The 22886-nt window shown below is 39.8% G+C and overlaps 1 protein-coding gene across 11 annotated transcripts in view; it reads right to left on the reverse strand.

The window, feature by feature from the left end:
- BAZ2B (bromodomain adjacent to zinc finger domain 2B) overlaps positions 1-22886 on the reverse strand; it is a 279323-nt gene that overhangs the window by 149271 nt on the left and 107166 nt on the right. For all 11 annotated transcript variants that reach the window (XM_029910477.1, XM_024219234.2, XM_024219214.2 and 8 more), the window contains one exon: positions 6437-6592. In XM_029910477.1, coding sequence (XP_029766337.1) covers positions 6437-6590 — 154 coding nt within the window. In that variant the 5' untranslated portion in view covers positions 6591-6592. The remainder of the gene's footprint in view (positions 1-6436; positions 6593-22886) is intronic.

The raw sequence follows: 22886 nt of genomic DNA on the forward strand, positions 1-22886 counted from the left end.
AGAAGATTAATGAATCTGACTGTGGCAGAAGCTCTTGGTTTAATAAAGAATTATTTACATTGATGTTTTATAAAAAGTTAATGAACCTCCTTTATTTAACTCCTCAAAGAGGTCAGACTGTTTAACCAGGATTTTTCTGAAGTTTCTTTACTACTGATATCACCAAAATAGTAAGGGAATTGCTCATCTTTCATTAGCTTTGCTTTGGACCCAGTCCTGCAACATTTGCAAAAGTATAACCACTGAATTACAGAAAGGTTTATTCATTTAAGTAAGCACTTGCAAAAGTGCTGACATCTCACCAGGGTGCAAAAATTTATTTTCCTTTACAGTGTTCTTTATTATTTTTCACCAATGGACGATGAGATAAAAAGGCATCAATCTACTCCGTTGCTTTTTTTCATATTCAGTGATTAAAAACATAGTAGCAAATAAAACAAACACCATAAACTTTTGCATCACTATTATTGTGCTCCACCTAAATTGCATACATAGGACTGTTGTATTTTTCTCTATATTTTCTCAAACTTACTTTTTCCATTTGAACTGGGAGGACCCGAAAATAACTTATTTGTAATATAATCTTTTTAGCATTGCATATAGAATTCCAGTCTTGGTTCAATATATATCTTAGGGATTTGTATGATACAGGTACTGAAGTTTATTACACAGACTACTTACCAGACTATTGACTACTGCAAAGGAAATAATTATACCGAACTGGAGGAAATGTGAACCTCCCTAATTGTGCCTCTCTAATTGTATGCACAGATTAAAGTGTTTTTGACTTCATGCCCTTGAAAACAATAATTGCTTATGCTGAAGAAACCTGAGCAATTTTATTAGACCTGGGAGAACTATATTGGTAAAAGATGTAATATTATAATTAACACAATGGAACTGATGAACTCACAATCATTGGTGCTTTTTAAGAAGTTACATGTATGAATGAGATCTGAGGTTGGAAACTGAAACAAAGGTGAATATTTTATTCCATCTTCTCCACTTAGAATATCTTGCAAATTTAATGTAGGAGTGATTTAATGAAACTATGATTGTGGCAAAAAAATAAAATAATGAATAAAATAAGTACGAGCTTTGTTGCTTTGGCTGCAGTTTAGAAACAGAGCTAAATATTTTTCGGAAAATTTCTCTAGGACACGGCAACTCAAGTAATAACTTGAGGAACCCTTCCAAATGTAAACTGTACTATGTTATGCCAATTAGACTGAAGGATGAATCACCTATAAAGTTTATGGGGGAGAAGAAGGTTACAGCAAATCAGATTCCAGCCTGTTTGTAAGACTACAACATTCCTGTAGGAAAAAATACACTTTTATGAATAGGGGGTAAACAAAAAGTCTGCACTCAAACCAAACAGAATGAACTATTCATGGTATACTGGAGTTTCTGACCCTCTCCACTACCATGATCTGTGTGACAGGAGGATAAAAATTGATGATTTAAAAAAAAAAAAAAAAAAAGATTTTTTTTAATTTAAATCAGATTTTATTTAAAAAATAACAAGTTTATAAACCCAATTAAAATTACATTTGAAATTGACAACCTGTGTTAAGGCCAAAGCATCTTATAATCTATTAAAATCATTTAAATTAGATATAAAAATATTATTAAGCAGTACACGTTTGTTGCCAGATTTTAAAGGAAGTCAACCCACTGAACTGGTGAAAGTTATTGCCAAAGCACCTTGAACCAAAGTGCTAAACCAGCTTTTGACAGCAGTAGCCTCTTCTGCTGATGCAGAGAGAATATTTTCTTCATTTCAGTTTATTCAACTATATCAGTTCAATGATTAGTTCATTCAAAGTTTGTTCATTCAAAGTTGAGTAACCAGTTGGGAGCTGAAAAGACAGGAAAGCTTGTTTTCCTCTCCCAATTTATGAACAAAAACCAGGGAGAGACAATTTGCTCTACTAGTTCTAAAATCTTGAAGGAGACAGTGGCCAGAAACAATCCGTTCAATTCCCTAACAATAGATTATATTTCCTCTGTTCAATAAAATCAGTTTTAAATGCAAAACATATTTTGATAAACTTTTTTTTAATTTATCCAGCACATTAAAGGTAGTTTTACTTAATAGAAAAATTAAATTAAGTTTTCGCATATTTTTAATTTATTTGAATTTCCATTCAAATAGAGTTTGACACAAATCACAAATAAAAATTATCTAGTAAATACGAACTGCATTATTCAACTCTTCCTATACAAAAAAAATAAAAAATCAAGAATCTGAATAACTAAACTACATAATCACTTAAATAAATGTAAATAGATAGTGTGTCTTTGTTAGCAAAAAGAAACACCAATTTACGCTAAATTTAGTTGCAAATCAACATGTTTTAATGGTTACCAACCAATGTGAAGTAAAAAAAACAGTTACTAACCTGTTTTGTAACTGTTTTTCTTTGAGACACGATGCACATGTCCATTCCACTTCCAGTGCAAGCGTGCACAGAAACCAGAATTGTTTTTCCCAATACCCATTGGGGTGGCATATGCGCTCTGTGCACGCTCATGCTGCTAACCAATGGTATAAAGGGATCAGAGCCGCCCCAAACCTCCATCAGTTCCTTCGTACTGGATATTAATTAGTAAGTTAGACGGTGATACAAAGGGAAAGAAGGTGGGACATGGAATGGACACATACAACACATCTTGAAGAACAACAATTACACAATTTGTTAGTAACCATTTTTCCTTCTTTGAGTGATTCCACATGTCCATTCCACTCCAGGTGATTCACAAGTTGTTCAGCCAGGAGGTGAGGTTCAGAATCTACTTTAACAGAGACTAATACTGCTCGTCCAAATTTGGCATCATCTCTTGACTGTTGATATACAGTGAAAAATTTGTGAAGTTAGGCACCAACAACCAGGTTACTGCTTTGCAAATGTCCCCTACAGATACATGACCCAGAAATGTAGCTGAAGCCCCATGAGCTCTTGGAGAGTAACATGGGGCCTCTGAAAACGACATCAGGATACGTATGATCTCACCTCTGACTCCAAAGAAGAGCAAAGTAACCCGACAGCCATGGTGATGCAGTACCATGCAGTGCAGGCAATTGGGATCCGACCCGACCTGGTTAGTACCAGGGAAAGCATGCTTGGTTTACCCTAAGAGGATACCAGATAGCTAGGCCGCAACTCTGTAGAAGTCTTGCTTGCCGTCGGTACCGAGGTCTGTTGCACCAAAACTGAAGTGGAGTGGAACACCACTGCTGATGAAGTAGGTACTAGAGCTTGTGAAGTAGATGGTGCCAATAACTACATCCAACACAATCGGAGAATCCAGTACCAAGAGGCAGAGCAAGTCTTTAGCCGCTGCATCTGCCTCTCGCATTGTCAGTACCAAGAGACCAGTATAAGCAGATGTCTGCTGCATAGATAAAGTAGAAAGTGTAGCCAATAGAATCGATCTCAATGGTCCTCAGGTTGGAGCTGAAGTCATCACCTCTGCCTGATGGGTCAAGGAAGCATGAAATACTGGGGAGCGCCTAGCCAGAGCTGGTGCTCTACCTCTGGTATCCACACTCCTGCTTGAGGGTCCCACCAGAAACCTTGGGCTTGTCTATATGGTACTACAGTCCAGACTTTTGGGATGTGATCTGTACAGTGTTCGAATGCATTGCACTCGAACTGCCCTGTGTAGACCCTGCTGGAGCAAACTCAAAAGTACCTAGTTCCCATTAATGCGGTCCCCTTTTAAACAGGGTTAATGTAAACTAGGTACCTTTTAGTTTGTGCCAGTAGGGTCTACACAGCTAGAGCACTCTACAAATCACACACGCCTAGTCTGGACCGTGGCACTGAGCAGACAAGCCCTTAGATCTCCTAGAAGAAAGTGGCCTTCTAGCTCTAGAGGCACATAAGTCATCCATCTTCATCTCCTTACACAGTACCAGGGAAGAGGGAAATGGCTTTTTCTCCCTTCTGAAAATCTCTGATGAGGAGACACTGCAATGTCCAGAGGAGTGCTCCCAGATGGAATGGAGCCTCTCAGTGCATGTACCAAGCAACTTGGTTCTGAAAGAGGACACAAGGCAGCTTACATTAGAATGATACAAAGCCTCACCTCCCTATCTTTCTTAGTCCGAGGCTTAAGCCCCCTGCAAAAAAGGCATCCATTCTTAACATGACCCTCAAGTACACACTTAGGCACCGAGAGTAAGGGTTAACAACTAGCATGGACTTCTTACAGCTATCGTAGGGTTTTTGAGGCCAGAGACCTAGGCATGCCCTGATACCAAGTGTCCATGCAGAGAAAAAAGTCTGATGCTCTTCAGTCAAAACACACTCCACCCCAGCTTCCAGAAAACTAAACTAAATTAATGAGTACCACAATAAAACTAAACTAACTACTAACTGTTTACAAAGTTTAATAAACTTTCTCTAGAGGAGAGAGATAGAGATTGTATAGATAAGCATAGAATTCTGGCCACAGGCAGTGAAAAGGACCTGAGGGAGAGTCAGGGTAGCTCCTTTACCAGTATGAGTGTGAGGAGGGCAAACACATTGCCCTGATGGGTACTGCTATGAGAAGACATCTCCAACTTCAGTGCACTGAGTACACACACACACACACACACACACACACCCTGACGTAGAATGGACATTTGCAATCACTCAAAGAACCTTTCTTCAGGCAAATAACTAAAATGTACAAATGCAAAACATTATTAAAATAGATTATTTAAATCAAAGTTTCCTGCTTGCTGATTTGAATCATAATCAAAATTGCTGATTTAAATTGCTTTGATTTAAATCAATCCACCCTGCTCTCGGACAAAAAGGAAACAATGGTCTCGTATAAAGAATAAAGTCAACAATCAAAGGAAAAGCTAGTGAAACGTTTACATGCTGGCTCAAAAGATATGCAAAGGACTATTGAATTTTCTAATGAAGACAAAATAAACTTAGATATTTTACTATCCTAAACATAAGAACTACCAACTTTATTCTCTCTTTAAAAAGATCTTTATTGTACTTATTAAATTGTGTGCAAATTACCAAAATACTTCTAAAAATATACTATACTACAGGAGACACACACAGACAACATAAATAGGGCAAAGAGAGAAGAAAACTGTGATAAATCCTCAATGTGACCTAAGAGATTTTAGTCATATGTAAATTAACTCCTACTGTATGTTAGGAAACCACCGTATAACCAAAACCTTACAATTGCAAGTGGCGGAGGCCAGTGAGGATGGACACACACATCTGGATTTTTTGGAAAAGTGTGGAAAAAGAAGAGACCCTCATCAGCTTAGCTGGTCCATTTAAAGTGAGAAGCTCCTCTAGTGGCTTCTTTTCGAGCAATTACAAAGAAATATTGTTGAGATACTGCCTCAGACACAGCAGACTACTTTACTTTTTATATTCTCCTTGCAAAGCTGAAAGTGAGTGGTACTAGGCTGGGACAGAAAGAACACACTGGTTTTAAGTGATCAGGGCAGGAGAGTTCTTCAGTTTGATGGAATAGGTTTCAGCCAATTCCACTAGAAGGAACTACATTTGCTTTGGACTATGGTGAGCTACTTGCAATGTAAGGTCCTATCTACCGACCTTTTCATTTGCTGTGCTTTATTAGGACCTTCAACATTAATAAAGCTAACAGACAGTATATTTACATGAACTTTTCCCTAGAAAGAAGGGAGAAAGCATTGCAAGTTTCTATTATACAGCTGACTGACATCTTCATATTCTAGATCTTCCCTGAGTAAGGAGATCCTGAAATGTTGGTTTATTCATGAGTTGTTGTTCCAGAGATACAGATAAAAACGAGACTTGCACTCCTATAGTAATTAATATGTCCAGTTGAGAACTCCCTCATATGGCTTTCCCAGCTGAGTTTGGATGGCCAGAATACAGTAATTTCAGACTGTGATGTTTGGAAATCCAAAAATTTGACCAGGAGGTCCATAAGAGAAAGCCCTTCTCCTACAAACCTCATCAGAGGACACAGAATTAGGGTAGTGACTGGGCTTAACTCTGACTAAGAGACATACATTCAGGAATCTCAACTTTAGTTTTATCAGGTCTATCCCTAAACATTCTATCCGTATGTACAATATGTGTACACTTGGGATCGGCTGCACTGATTTTTCATGTTGATCTTTTCTGCGATACTAGTGAGGTTGCTTTATAAATTAAACAGTCTTAGAGTTAGCAAAACATCATTTTCAATCTTTTGGAGGTAATGGCTTCTATTGTATAACTAAAACAGAAACAACTTCAGCCTGATATGCAGTTTACTCTGTATCTGTCTTAAAGATTTTCATTTGATGTACTAGTTTTACCTTATTATGCCTAATCCTGTAATACATGCAGCATTCTGAAATTGTCTAAAATATGCTACATACATGCAAATCATACTGCAAATTAATAAAATATAATTAATTAAGAATATTTACCGCATGTGTTGATTGTGGAGCTAAGTGATGCAGCTCCAGTGGAAAGGCCAGCTTTTGAAACTGCTGATGCTACAGAAGGTGTAGAAGATGCAGGAGAGGAAGTAGCTGTAGTAGAGGAGGCTGATGATGATGTTAGTCGCTCTCCTGACTCCATATCTGTAAGAAACAGAACATAAGAAAGAGAACAAATATTTTTCTACCCATTAAGGAAATGAATGGCAGGCGAATTGTAGGGAAACCACCCACCAAAATACAAATATACATGGAATTAAACCTAAGATGTTTAAAGACAGTTAGCGAAGGAATATATTAAAAGAACAAATTTATAATCCATCAAAAAGTTTAACAAAAAAAAAAACCCCAGGAAATTATCTTCTGCAAAGATTAAAAGGACAGTGCAAAGTTTTTAGATAATTCTGTTATGCAATGAGAGTGATTTATTTAAATTCTGCTTTTTCTGGGTCTTATTTTATTTAATGACTTTCTTCTGTATTTGTAACTGCACAGGCATTAGCTGTTCCCAGTACATTTTAAGAAAAAGTAATTGAAGTGAATATAATTTGTACATTGTAAAATGTTTAATATTAAAGAAAACAGTTTAATAAAATGAGAATTGTAGCTGCTTTAAATAAGCTAGTTATTTCCTTTTCACATAAGATCCTTATCCAGCATCTTCCCTGCTAGCTAGAGCAGGTGGAATGCACTATATATGTGCACTAAATGGTCTAGCACCTACTTATCCAAAGGATAGCTCCTTTTCCTGTGCCATACCGGGGGCATGGCTCAGCATTCACGTCGCACTCCCTGTCAGTACCCAGCCCATGCCAAGGAAGCTAATAATCCAACCAGTGGACAAAATTCAGTGATGAATCCTGGTCACATGCCACCTAAGGCACGCTGCACATGTGCTAAGATGATGACTGTCACATTTGCAATCAGCAGAAACACCCCAATTCAGTGAGAGAGCGTTGAGTCAGCCAGCAGTGTGTTCTCTAGGACAGCCCCTAAGCTTTGGAACTTGCTCCCTACTTGATTTGAAACAATGTCCAGGGCATGCTGCGAGGACCATCTGTTCTCCCAAGAGGTGAGAGATTGTGAGAGTTCTGGTGGAAACTAATTGTAAAGATCTTAAAATGTTTCTTGTGCTGAGTTTTTATATGTTTATATATTATATACAGCATTTTAAATGTGTTGTGGAGAGTCTAGAGCAAAGGGTAAGGGCCCCTTTTTTTATTAGTGTAGGGATGAAAATAAATAAAATGTATTATCAAAAATAATTAATACCAACAAAATATTGAAACCTGCTGGAAAATTAATTTCTCAAATATATTTATAACAGTTACATTCAGACAAATGAAAGAATGAACAGAATGACAAACACATGGAAAACTGCACCAAATGGCCACTTGAGCCAGTCTGTCAAGTCTGCAGGAGATTCAGGATAGAGTTGAAGTGGGGATCACAGTGTTCCCAAACCCCATGATGTTGATCTATTATTACAACTACAGGGAGACCCCAGAGTCCATTCCAATAGTTCTGGGGTCTCCTGTAAATCTGCATTAAGAATGTTGATACATTTTAGTTTTAAAAACAGTTAGACCTATCCCTTTGTGCAACAACCCCATCATCATGGAAACCCCTCCAGCCTCAGAGTTGGTAGCCTGGTTCAACCAGCCCTGGACTGGGCTGCCAACTGGATGGGGATCCCAGGTCTCTGAGTACAAGCATTCTGACCTCAACAACAGCTCAGACACACACTCTCACCTTTAAGCTTTTTAGAACAAGGATTTCCTTTACTGTGCATATTGTACAGGGCAGACACATTGTCAGTTCCAAACAACAATAATTTCTTAACTGTAAAAGTACAGTTACTCCCGATCTGGTGGTAGAGTAACTGATGAATTCCCAAATGACTATTTGGAAGGCCAGCATACAGAGCACCTCCACTTGGACCTCGACTCACTCCCCCTCCTCCACAAACACACAAGTTTTTGTGCTATTCGGGCAGTAGACGGTAAGGATTAAGGAGAAAACAAACAGGTGAGTAAGTGACCTACGACCAGCTGTGGAGTGTTCACTGCTGGAAACTATGCTACAGGGAATACACAGGACCCAGGCAATACACAGACAGTAAGTCTTGCATAATATTTTGCAGGATTTGGCCCAGAAGTATGGATCTTAGACTAGTTGGGTTTAATTAAATGCTAACTATATTTAACACATTGTTTAATCATAAACTGTCAGTGTAAATAATTGAAGTTCAACTATAAGTATAGCTGTGTCCAAGACTAGATTATACTTCTTCAAAGTCCATAGAATTCTTTTTATTCTTTCTTGACTTTTTTGAATAAAGATAAATGATTCAGTGCGGTTTTTCATAAAAAAATAAAGCACAACACTTGCAGCCCGGCATTCATAAGTAAATGCTATATTAACAAGCTCACGTGTGCACCAGTGCATAATGTTCAGACGAGTGCTAAAGAAGCCTGCTTGAGTTCCTAATGGCTTAAATACACACAAAGAGGCAAAATCTGCTTAATCCAAAGGGAAAGGAAGATGGACTTGTGTGTAACCAGAATTCTCCAAATATGGGTCTCTATAAGAGTTATGTGCTATGCAACTCAATCAGCAGTCCTTAAGGCAGTTTCATCATTAGTGGGCTCATATACACTGCCTTATTAATGTGATGTCCCAGAGTTATAAAAAAAGCCATCCTTCTCTGACCCTGCTCAGTTCCTGTTTCTTGTAAACAGAATACTCCAAAGAAGCAAGGGAAAAGAGAGGATCAACATGGGTCTATATATACAATGTACTTGGAACATATTAGTACCAGGTAAGTGATCCACATTTCTCCTTCATGAAATTGCCTCTGAATACAAGTTGCAGCCTTACAACCTTATTAATTTCAGTGAAAGTAGTGTGGCTAAATCAGGGATCGGCAACCTTTGGCACGCGGCCTGGCAGGGTAAGCCCCCTGGCGGGCCGGGCTGGTTTGTTTACCTGCCGCGTCTGCAGGTTTGGCCGATCGCAACTCCCACTGGCCGCAGTTCGCTGCTCCAGGCCAATGGGGGCTGCGGGAAGCAGCGGCCAACACATCCCTCAGCCCGCACTGCTTCCTGCAGCCCCCATTGGCCTGGAGCGGCGAACCGCAGCCAATGGGAGCTGCGATCGGCCGAACCTGCGGACGCGGCAGGTAAACAAAGCGGCCCGGCCTGCCAGGTGGCTTACCCTGGCAGGCTCTGTGCCAAAAGTTGCTGATCCTTGGGCTAAACCCTGTAGTTGGCTTTGAAAACCTCCCCAAAGTCTTTCTGTTGTTAAAACTCTTCACTGCTTAAAAAGCCATCTGGATAATCTCTAGGCAAAGAGAGTTCAATGTTTAGAGTTTCTCTCAAGGATACAAACAAATGGGATGATCTCAAAAAGAGTTCGGTCCTTTGTAAGTAATACAAGGGTCCACTGGCAGATAATTTAGGCTATCTAGGCTCCTCATGCGTGCTATCAGGCATTGAGGAAAACACTGAAACAACAGGATTTGATTTATTTGAAACTTTGATATCACCTTAGGCAGAAACTCTAGATGGGGGTACAGCACTATTTTATCTTTGCAATCACTTCTTAAGAAGAGTCCACCATTAAAGTCTGAATTTCGTACACCTTTAGGCACACCTGATAGCTTCTAAAAAGGAAACTTTAATGAACAAACTATAATGGTCAATACCCCCAATGGTTCAAAGTGAACAGGGCAGGAACCTAGTAAAAACCAAGTTCATCTCCTGAGAACTATCATGCTGATAAATTTGAAGGGAAGCGTTACAGGTGTAAAATAGCTAGCAAAAATACTTCAGATCCCTAGGGGGGAAAACTACACTAATAATGATAAATCTGTAACCTCTTGTATACAAATTAAACCAAGACCTTCAAAACCAAGATGATATCAGTAACTATTACCTATTTTTTACTGAGTCAACCTGATATAAGAGTGACCTTCCTTACTGCCTTCCCTGAATGTTGTACCCCCTACAAGTCATCCCAATAGTTCTACCTATAAAGAACAAAAAGGAATTACACAGAATATATAGCAATTTTATAGGGCATGGAAACAGAATTTATGGATCCATGGTTAGCTGATAGAAAACAAAACAAGACATTAACCTTCCCAAATGGAAATTCTGTAACTGGAAAACTAATTTAATATAGCAGGAACTAGTTTCATTTTATAGAAACTCAAAACAGCAGCCCCACACAGACAACCACTGAACCAGCTTATTGGTTTTATTCTTTACAACTTAATTTATTACACAGAAACTTTGCTCCCTCAGGAGATCAGACAACATTGAATCTGCAAATATAGAAACATGCTATCAGATAGCTCAATGTAGTGCCAAAATTCTCAATTACCTCTTGGCTACATAGGCTACAAAAGCTTTTCCTACAGGACAGGAGCAAGCTAACTTTACATGATGCAGGAGATGAAAATACCATATTTTCACCATATTAACCACTTCCAGAAACCTAATAAGGTGATCCCAGTGCCACATCAGATCCTTCACCTCCCAAAGTCAGTGCAAGATTGGACCCTTGGCCCGCTTACTCAAGCAATACTCCTGTCGACTCCCATGACATTATCCTCAATTGGAGTTTTGCCTGAATAAGAAGGGCAGGATTAGCCCCAAAACTAAGGGACTACCCTGGCAGATATTTGGGAGCGAGTCTACTGTAGATCTGACAGCTATTCCAAATCTGGGGGCCCAATCCTGCAGCTGCAGGATTTAGATGATGCAGGAGATGAAAATACCAGATAACTCCTAACCTTAGACATTTCACCAAGGCATGACATAATTAAAGTAAGGAGCTCAGATTTTAAATTCAATCTACCTTCTCAGGATTTCTAATAATTAGACATTTCCTACACAGTTACTAAAGGAGACACTCCACAACTGAGAAAGAAGTGTCTGGTTTTTGACCGGAACACCCGGTTGAAAAAGTACCCTGCAGGCTCCAGTCAGCAATGCTGACTGGGCTGTTAAAAGTCTGGTTGGCGGCGCAGTGGCTGGCAGGTTTCGTGCCTGGCTCCGGGGAAGCAGCCGACACGTCTGACTCCTAGGCAGAGGGGCAGCAGGAGGCTTCGCGCACTGCCCCTGCCTGTAGGCTCCGCCCCGAGCACCGGCTTCACAGTTCCCATTGGCTGGGAACAACACCCAATGGAAGCTGCGAAGGCGGCGCCTGCGAGCGGGGGACAGCGCATAGAGCCCCCTGGCTGCGCCTCCCCCTAGAAGCCAGAGGACCATGTCACTGCTTCCCAGGAGCCGCCTGAAGACAGTGCTGCCTGGAGCCCACATCCCAATCCCCCAGGAGTGGGGCAAGGCAAGGGTGTTCGGTTTTCTGCAATTAGAAAGTTAGGGATGGATGTTCTTATCTCCATTGTAAAACATCTTTGGGAAACACTTGCAAATATATACCACAAGTTCTTTACCCTGGACTTGAAATACTTGAATATCCCTTTAAAGTTTCCATCTGCCACACCTGCAATCAAACGCAGTATTCCATGTTGCAAATAATTTAGTATTTTCATTTGATTTTGAACAAATCCAGAATATATATTTGATGCTTTAAATATGATTTCCAATCATGCTCACTCTTCCTTCCTGCATGGTGGGGTAATTCACTCTAAAGGGACGTGATTTCTAAAGCATACTAATGTGTTGCACGTTATTTGGTTCATGTAGAACCTGATAGTGTCCTTTAACAGAGTATTGTTTTAAACAGCACTACATTGCAGACCTTGCTGGTGTGCTTTAATGTAGTGCTGTTTGAAACAGTACTCTGTTAAAGGACACCAGCAGGTTCTACACGAACCAAATACCTGCAACACAGTATGTTTTAGAAATCATGCCCTCTTAGCGCACATTACCCCACTGCCTTTAGTGTTTAATCCTTTACGATATCCTCTGGGAACTGCCCCATGGGACTAGCTCGCTGGTATGGATTTAAATATACAGAACACAGATATCTATACCGGGCAAAAAGTTTATAAAAGGTCTACTGTCTTCCAACAAAGCCCACATTACAGATAGGATAACGTGAATCTTAACCTACAAAAATATCACATCAGTTCAATAACAGCTAAAGAAAGATTCTATAAACTATTGGAGCACATATGTAAAGTATCCAGATATTTATTAAATGATAAAACAATTGCCTCACTCTCTAGATAAATTCAAGTTATAGTCAAACAAATGTGTTGCCAAGATATTAGCAGATTTGATTTTTAGATGTCTAATTAGTATTAGATGTATGTAAGGGAAATTGTATTTAAAATTTTTCATTACTATGTTAATATTAACTTGCAAAAGGAAAGACAAAACTAAGCATTCATGTCTACATCATGATTTAATACAGTTTCCCTTTTACTTCTATCTGATAAAACATTTCATACTCTTCATTCTCTTTACAAAACTGTTCCTCTTTCTGTTTATCTTGAATGCAATAAAAACAACATTAAAATACTGCTTCCTCAAACTAACCAAATGTACAAGTAGTGCTTTTTTTAAAAACTACCGGTAAGCTATCCAAAGTGTATGATACCTTACATTATATACTGTACTGGGGAAGATAGCCTCAATAAAATACGGTACGGTTTGAAAAGCTACTTACAGAATTGTTTTCCGTATCTATTTTTATTAAGATTTTTACTAAAACAAATTCTCTCATAGTATTGGTAATGTAGCACAATATGTCATGTATATTCTTATAGATATTGCTGTTTTAATAACTAACAATAACTAACATTGAAACAATAATCTGACTTACAAAAATTGCCCTTTAAAAGCAACAACAAAATTAATGTAATGTGGCATTTCATTCGTTGTTGTTTTTTAACTCGGAGCAGTACAACATTGACATTTCTGACAGGATTTAGAACCTAGAATATATTGCTCTGTTCCTAGAGACATAGTTTTGCTTTTAAGGCAAAACCTTAATTGTGTTTAGTTAGTGTATTATTCTAAACCACAACAGATGGTTGACACTGTAAAAGATAATCCCTGAAAGACTCATTAATGAGGATCAGCAATAATTAGATGATAGACTTCATGTCTTCTGTAACTAACAAGTCTATGGACAACAACAAAAAATTTACAAAAAGCCACTGCTCTCTTTGTAAAGTTAAGCAAGTATATATTAATCCTTTGTTGATCTACAATATATGTTGCCAACTAATATTTAGATCTGTTACAACTTATTAAAAATTACACATTTTATACAATATAACTTCAACCAAATAAGTTAAATCGAGAACACAATTACACCGCTACCTTGATATAACGCGACCCAATAAAACACGAATTCGGATATAAACGCGGTAAAGCAGTGCTCCGGGGGGGGGGCAGGGCTGCGCACTCCGGTGGATCAAAGCAAGTTCAACATAACACAGTTTCACCTATAACGCGGTAAGATTTTTTGGCTCCCGAGGACAGCATTATATCGAGGTAGAGGTGTACTTCTGTTTCCCAAGTGTACACTAGCAGTTTGTGCCAGTTTCCCTAAACTCTCTGCCATAAGTGCAAATTTATCTTCCTGGCTGCTTACTAATTAACTATATTTTCCGAAGTAGATGAATAACAATTTGTGAATGCACACTGAACCAAATGTAGAGGAAAACAAACTGAACTAGGTGCATCTTTTTATAAGCAAGCAATAGTCTTTTCCTTTTACATGCAAAAAACTGTTTAAATGCTGCCTAGCAACCATGAGTAATAATGGAAAATGCAAAAATATTCCAAGTCCAATTGAAAAGAAGTATATTCACACCAGTAAATTAACAACCAATTTTATAAGGTAAATGTTCCAGTAATTAAAACTCCATATAATTTAGTTAAAACTATATTCAAGATCGATGGTCAAATTAAGACTTCATAATATACACATTTACACTACATAAACACTTGTTTGTATTTAATAAGTATATTTTTCTTTCATGTGATCAGATACTGACAAATGATTCTTTTTCAAGGAGGCATCAATATGTATAGCAACCAGAAGATCAGTATATGGTAGGATGTTTGAATACCGTGCAGCTATGCAGAAACAAAATTAAGCAATACTCATACAAAAGGCTACTGATGTTCAAACAGAACATCTATTCTTATAGATATTTCTGTTTTAATAACTAACATTAACCCAACAGAGACAAGAAGTCCAGAATGCAAAAATTAATATGGATACACAATACACTTTTTTGGGGGGCCAAAATTTATCAAATGTATAACAAGCAGCTACTGGGCTTTGACCCTGCAAGGTGCTGAGCCTCTGGCCCCATCCAGCAAAACATTTAAGCATATTATGTAGATATAAGAAATTAATTATTCCACTGAAGTCAATGAGACTGTTCACATACTTAAAGTTACACACTTAAGTGCTTTGCTAGATTAGGCCAGAGTGCCCAGTCCCTCACAGGATGGTGCTCCAAAGGAACAGTGCTACCCTCAATACATTTGGTAGCAATAAATATCGGGGAAGGTTTAACGATAGCGTTTGATATAAATACTGAATGAATCATGTCAAACACTTGGAGCTTAGGCTCATTTTACAAAATACAATCCACATCTTGCTCCCGCCCTCTCCATGGAATGTATGCCCAAAAAGACAGGGGAGCACATGTGAGTGGCTGCAGAGGGTCAGCAAAAGGCAGGGGGGTGATCTGCACAACTTGCATGCCAGCAGCAAGTAGGGACTCCAGTCTGCTGTGGTATACAGAGGTTTGGCAGATGAAGTAGGGAAAGAACAGTGACACTGCCAGTGAATCCACTACAACATTCACTGGCCAACTTCCATACAGTCACAGAACCATTTCCACTGATGCTCCACAGCCCTGGGCATGAGGCAGAATGCCATTTTACCAACTCCTGCTGAATACCACTGTGCAAATCCTGTTTCTAGGCCTTCATACCAATGAGAGATTTTCTTTTTCTGCGTAAAGAGATTTTTTTTAAACTCAGTAAGAGTGTTGCCATTGTTAATAAGCCTTAATGATTAATGTTCGTATAGTGCTTCAAAAATATAAGTACCATATAAGTGCTGCATATTATTACTGTTAAAGGCAATATTTGTATTAATATCACCTTTCAGAAGTTTCAGAACTTACGTAGCATCAGCACTTCCTTTAAAAACTCCTCTTTAGGACAAACACATTATATCACACCTTGGCAAGCTTGAAAAATGAAATGTTTTAGCAAAACTCAATTAAATAATTCCTGTTGATTTTCTGCATTTCCTTTCCCATTATGCCAATTACCAAGGTACTTGGGTCAAGGAATAAAATTAATTACCTATAATTCTTGTTCTCAAAAGGCAGCAGCATGAACCCGAGAGTCAGGATCTATTGTGCAAGAGCAAAGGTGTATTGTGACACTTAGCTCATATTTCTCTAGAGGTTTCACCTTTCTAATCATTCTGCCTGATTCATTCAGTGATGAAACAATTCACTGTTTGTTGCATCACAATTCATAACCATGGAAGCAGCCATGATATCACAAACAGTAAGGTCTGATTCAGCAAACCATTAAATGAGTAGTCTTTACCCACATTAACAGACCCATTTATTGCCAAAGTCATAGCATTAGACTTAGCAGAACTGGATTTTTATTCTTTTGTAATTTTGACAGATAATATTGATAGTTATTTTTAAGCATTTTTTTTATTTTTATCTATTTGAATTTTGCCAAATTTGGAAAATTTATAGCATGGAGTTGTTACGGGATCCCTGGGGTGCAGCCTGGGACTGTGGGACCGCTGTGTCCCCTTAACTCTCTATAGCCTGGGGTGTCTCTCACAATGCCTTGCTAGTGACCAGCAGCAAACTCCTCCAGGCGCTGTGATCACTCAGCACAACCGCATGTGGAGCCCCACACCCAGCTAGATTGCATGGATGCTCCCAGAGCCACTTATGAATCACACAGGGAAAGGCCAGATCCTCCCAGCTCCCAGCACTGTACCTCAGGAATATACCGTCTTGCACTGCTCAAGACGAGCGGTGCAAATTTATTAATTGGTTCACCATTTCATCAATGGAAAGTGGACATAGACCAGCCTTTGCAAAACCTTAGCACAATTGCCACACACTTCAGGCAAACTCTCTGGTAAAGATAAATAGTTAAAAAATATATTGACTACAAAAGATGGATTATAAGTGATAGGCAAAAAGTGAGAGTTAGTTACCCAAAGAAAAGAAAATATAAGCACGCAGTCTAAACTCTCAACCCTATTAGATTGGGCAACATCTAGATTAAGCAGTTTTTCTCACCCCACTGGATATTTCCCCTTGTTGCCAAGAAGGCTAATGGCATTTTGGGCTATAGGTAGGAGCACTGTATAAGTAGGAGCATTGCCAGCAGATCGAGGGACATGATCACTCCCCCCTATTCGGCATTGGTGAGGCCTCATCTGGAGTACTGTGTCCAGTTTTGGGCCCCACACTACAAGAAGGATGTGGAAAAAGTTGGAAAGAGTCCAGCAGAGGGCAACAAAAATGATTAGGGGGCTGGAGCACATGATTTATGAGGAGCAGCTGAGGGAACAGGGATTATTTAGTCTGCAGAAGAGAAGAATGAGGGGGGATTTGATAGCTGCTTTCAACTACCTGAAAGGGGGTTCCAAAGAGGATGGATGTAGACTGTTCTCAGTGGTACCAGATGACAGAACAAGGAGTAATGGTCTCAAGTTGCAGTGCGGGAGGTTTAGGTTGGATATTAGGAAAACTTTTTTCACTAGGAGGGTGGTGAAGCACTGGAACGGGTTACCTAGGGAGGTGGTGGAATCTCCTTCCTTAGAGGTTTTTAAGGTCAGGCTTGACAAAGCCCTGGCTGGGATGGTTTAGTTGGGGATTGGTCCTGCTTTGAGCAGGGGATTGGACTAGATGACCTCCTGAGGTCCCTTCCAACCCTAATATTCTATGATTCTAAGTCACATAAGAACTGCAGAATGAGTTCCTAAATTTGGCATCACTAAATAAGCCTGGCAGAGGGATAAGGCTACTTAAAAAGATATCACTTTACTAAAAGATAATGATGGGAGCCATTTCAATGGAATCAGGATAAAATATGGAATTTTTAGAAGGCTCTCAGTAAAAATCTCTCTCTTTTAGGGGGTCAGAATATGGTCATAGAAATTTACCATGGGATATTTGGCAAATGGAATCAACTCAAAACATTTGTTTTGTATGGACAAAAAAACCCCGATTTTCCTCTTCATATATCTGGCTGAGCTATTTTAATATCTTTAACTAGAAATCAACCTAAGTTTCATATATTTGTGCATCCATTTTTAAAAATAATTTATGCTTATATGTTATGCTCATAAGTGATGGAAGCCAAGTATAAGCCAGTTTGGACAGCTGTTGAGAAAGTTTCTCCACAATAGTCTTCCAACAAATCTCATTCAGAGCCTACAAACCATCCCTAGTGCTAATCTTAGACTTTACCTGAGACTTTCTTGCTACATAAAATTATGCCAAATTGTGAAATGGCCTTGTAATTAATTGAAATATTCACTAAGGACTAGGGCGCTGGTCCTGCTCTCATAGAAGTCAATGGTAGAATCCCTACTGACCTCAGTGATCCAGAACTAGATTCGAGATTTAGACATCCAAACTCTATATATCAGTGACCTACACAAAAAAATAACTCTAAAGGTTCCAGATGTGAAAGACCAGTGTTTTTGAGATGTGCCCATTATTCTACCTAATACTTGTAATTCCAAATAATGATTAAAAGTGCACAAGCCAAGTCATCTTTCCTTCTTTGAGTCGTGTCCCTATGAGTGTTCCACTTCAGGTGACTCATGAGCAATATCCCCTGAAGAAGGACAGAGCTTAGGAGCTGGATCCAATAATAAAGAAAGGACTGCCATGACAACAACAGGGTCTGATCTAGAGGCATGTACCAAGGCATACCATTTGGAAAAAGCATGCACTGATGCCTGAGGTTTTGGAAATTTCAGTATGTCAGTATATTTTTTAATAATGCAATGGAGTTAGCTTAGGATCTTGTAGAATGGGCAATTATTCTCAAAGGAGGCTAAACATTAGAAGCCTGGTAACAAACAAGAACACAACTAGAAACCCACTTGGAAAGTCTTTTGGTGAAGATTGTGGATCCTTTAGATCTGTCCACAACTGAAATAAACAGTCTAGGAAGCTTTCTGAGTGGTTTAGTTCTTTCCAAATAGACAGCTAACACTCTTCTAATATCCAAGGTATGGAGGACAGTTTCCTCTCTCGTTTGCTGTGGCTTTGGGAAAAGCACAGGAAGGTGGATAACTTAACTAATGTGGAAATCAGAGGCTATTTTAGGTACAAACTAGAGATGTGAGCATAACAATACCTTATCCTGAAAGAAAACAGAGAAAGGGGAGAGTGGAGGAATCAGCCATCAATGCTCATAGTTCCCCAACTCTGCGAACAGAAGTGATGCCCGCTAAGAACACCAGTTTCATAGACTAGTGCAGCAGAGAACACTTAGCTAGCGAATCAAAGGGAGGTTTCAAAAGACAATTAGGATACGTCGACACAGCCCTCAGCAGTAAGCCTTCCCGCCCAGGTTGACAGACTCAAGTTTGCGGGACTCACACTAGTGCTCTAAAAATAGCTATATAGACCAGGGGTAGGCAACCTATGGCATGCGTGCTAAAGGTGGCACGCAAGCTGATTTTCAGTGAAACTCACACTGCCCGGGTCCTGGCCACCCATCCAGGGGCTCTGCATTTTAATTTAATTTTAAATGAAGCTTCTTAAACATTTTAAAGAGCTTATTTACTTTACATACAACAATAGTTTAGTTATATATTATAGACTTATAGAAAGAGACCTTCTAAAAACGTTAACATGTATTACTGGCACGCGAAACCTTAAATTAGAGTGACTAAATGAAGACTCGGCACACCACTTCTGAAAGGTTGCCGACCCCTGACATAGACAGTGCTTTGAAGTCATGGCATGGGCTGGAGCTCTACCTCTGAAATCCACCCACTCCCTTATCTTCAGAGCCTGAGCTTCAGCCCAAGCTGCAACATCTACACCGTTATTTTTAGCATGGTAGTGCAAGCCTGAGTCTGGCTAGGAGGCTCGCTGCCATGGACTGTGTAAACGTATCCTTAAGAACCAAGTTTAAATCCCATATAGAAGCAGGCTCTCTGATTTGTGGGAAAAAGTTAACCAACTCCTTGATGAATCTTGCCATTTGTGGGATGAGCAAAGATTGAGGCTATGTCTACACTACAATTTATGTCAGCATAACTTATGTAGTTCAGGAGGGTGAATAAATCATCCCCCAAGTGACATAAATTACACTGACATAAGCATCGGTGTGGACAGTACTATGTTGGCAGGAGAGCATCTCCCACCGACATAGCTACTGCCACTCATGGGGGCTGGAGTAGTTAAGCTGACGAGAGAGTACTCTCCCATCAGCTTAGAGTGGCTACATTAGAGAGCTTATAGCGGCGCAGCTGTATTGGGGCAGCTGGGCAGCTGTAAACTCTCTAGTGTAGCTGTGCCCTTACAATCCCTCCCCAAAGGAATGAAAGGCTGTAATAGCTGTCAAATGAACTCTGATGGAACTAATGGAAAGACCTCATAGACTTTAAGGTCAAAAGGGACCACAGTGATCATCTAATCTGACCTCCTGCACATTACACGCCACAGAACCTCATTCACCTACCCCTGTAATAGACCTCTAACCTCTGGCTGAGTTACTGAAGTCCTTAAATCATGGTTTAAAGACTTCAAGGTACAGAGAATTCACCATTTACACTAGTTTAAACCTGCAAGTGACCTGTGCCCCATGCTGCAGAGGAAGGCAAAAAAAAAAAAAAAAAAAAAAAAAAAAAAAAAAAAAAAAAAAAAAACAAAAAAAAAAAAAAAAAAAAAAAAAAAAAAAAAAAAAAAAAAAAAAAAGGGTCTCTGCTAATCTGACCAAGGGGAAAATTCCTTCCCGAACCCAAATATGACCCGACTTCTTTAAATCCAACAAGTAATCAAGAACAGAGGGAATAGCTAGGTAAAAACTGTCACTGGATATATCAATGATGAAATCACTTTCATTTTTTTGAAGGTAAGTATGTCTGAGAGATCTTTTTGCGGTTTAATAGGACCTATTGTACCTGTCGAACAGGAAACCTCTATCACAGAGAGCCATTGAGGAACCAAGCTCTGAAATGGAAGATGGCCAGGTTGGGATGGAGAGTCCCACCAGAGTACTGACAGAAGATGAAAAATGGTTGGAAGATGCAACGCTGGACAGGAAGTGAAGTGGATCAGGTAAGGGTACCAGACCTTCTTCAGACAAGTTGGAACTCTGGGTTTGTCTTGTCTGATCTTGTTCAATATCCCCAGAATCAACGGTATCAGAGAATATGGACAAAGAAGGCGCCTTGTCCAAGGAATGAGAAAGGATTTCCCAGGAACTGATGACCCAGGCCTCATCTCAAGCAGAATTTCTTACACTTCTTGGTGAGCACTGTCAACAGAAGGTCCACTTCTGAAAACTTCCAGGTCAGGAAAACCTGTTTGAGGGTCCAGTACCCACTCAATCTTGTGAGGAAATGTCTACTTCAATAATCAGACATGGTGTTATGCATGCACAGAGGATAAAAGGCTGAAATGACAATGTGATTGGCTATAGGCCAACTCCACAGCTTTATTGCTTTGGCACAAAGAGAAGGGGATCTTGCCCCACCTTGATGATTTATGTGGAATATGCAGGCTATGTTGTTTGTTATGACTTTCACAGATTAGCCTAATTAAGTGAAAGAAGTGGATACAGGCATTCCTGACTGCTTGTAATTCTAGCAGGTTCATGTGTATGAGAAATTCTTGAGGCACACCATTTGTCTTGGATGGTGTGTCCCCTTTGGTCTGTTCCTCATCCCACGAATTACGCATCTGAAGTTATTGATGGTAGGAGGAGGCTGGATGAAAGGAAGTCCAGCATGGACTTTGGCTGGCTCCTTCCACCAACTGAGTGAGTCTAACACCCTACTAGGAACAAACACCATCTTGTTTAGACCATCTTTGTTTGAGATATAAACTGTTCTGAGCCAACCCTGGAAGCAATTAAGATGTAACCTGACATGTTGTGCTATGAAAGTACAAGCTGTTACATGACCCAGCAGTTGGAGATTTCTTACCTTCATCTTGGGGCTTGTTTGACTCTTGGCAATAAAGTTTGTCAATGTCATAAGTCTAATTTCCTGTGGACAAACTCCGGATGTTACGGCATCCAAAGACGCTCCTATGAAATTTCTCTCTTGAACTGGAGTCAAGATGGACTTTTCAATGTGTGAGCTCAAGTTCTAAGTTGTGTAATAGGGACATGGCTGTCTGCATTGCAGAGAGAACTTCGATGTACAACTAGCCCTTGAACTGCCAATCATTGAGGTAGGGCTGATGAAGGTGAGCAGCGACTACTGCCAGGACTTTGGAGAAAACTCTTGGGGCAGATCAGAGATTGAAGATGAGCTCTCAATACTGGGAGTGATCTTGATACTGTAAAATGAAGAAGCCTCTTGTGAGAGGGGTGAATGGTGATGTGAAACTATGCGTCCTAAGGGCCACCAACCAATCTCCAGAATTTAACAATGGAATTATAGCTGGGAGAGTTACCATCTTAAATTTCTGTGATTTCACGAACGTGTTTAGAAATCTGAGATCCAACACGTTTCCATTCTCCACTGTTTTTTGGAACCAGAAAACACTTTGAATAAATTCCTTTCCTTCTGTGCTGGGCTGGAACAGATTCTATCGCCCCTATGCCTAGAAGAAGCTACTCACCGTGTGCAGTAATGATAGTTCAAGATGTATATCCCTGTAAGTGTGTCTGAGTCCCTGTGCTGCTGATCGGAGAACTTTGGCAGCAGTGTATGTTGGGCCCGTACATGCGCTGTCTCTCCTCATGCTGCACCATGAGGCTAGCCAATGCACGCAGGTTAACCGTCCTCGTTACTTCTCTACCTCAAAGTCATAAGTGAGAACTCCGAAGTAGAGGGGAGGAGAGCAGCTAATGGATCACCAATGGGGGACACATCTCGAAGAACCCAATATTATAACCTCCAGGACCCATTTGAGAGATGTAATTTGCTCCCATGAAGGTCAAAAATGGGAAACACTGTCTCCAAAAGGAGGGGAAATGGGTAGTGTGATGCAGCTAAAGATACCCAAGGAGGGGATGGTCCGGCGCCTCGACCAAGCCCTTAAAATTGATGTTTTGATGAGGAGGGCTGGAGTGGTGGTACTGGTCACCATGGGAGGCCTCCTCTTTTGATATCACGGTTTCCTCTTAGGTGGTTCAGCTAGTCTATGAAAGCCAGAGAATAAGACCAGACAGGATCTCTTGCCATTTGGGATCTGTTAAGTGTGTGTGTGTGTGTGTGTGTGTGTGTGTGTGTGTGTGTGTGTGTG

Source organism: Terrapene carolina, unplaced genomic scaffold, assembly GCF_002925995.2.
Source record: "Terrapene carolina triunguis isolate 2854851 unplaced genomic scaffold, T_m_triunguis-2.0 Scaffold62, whole genome shotgun sequence".
Taxonomy (NCBI): domain Eukaryota; kingdom Metazoa; phylum Chordata; order Testudines; family Emydidae; genus Terrapene; species Terrapene triunguis.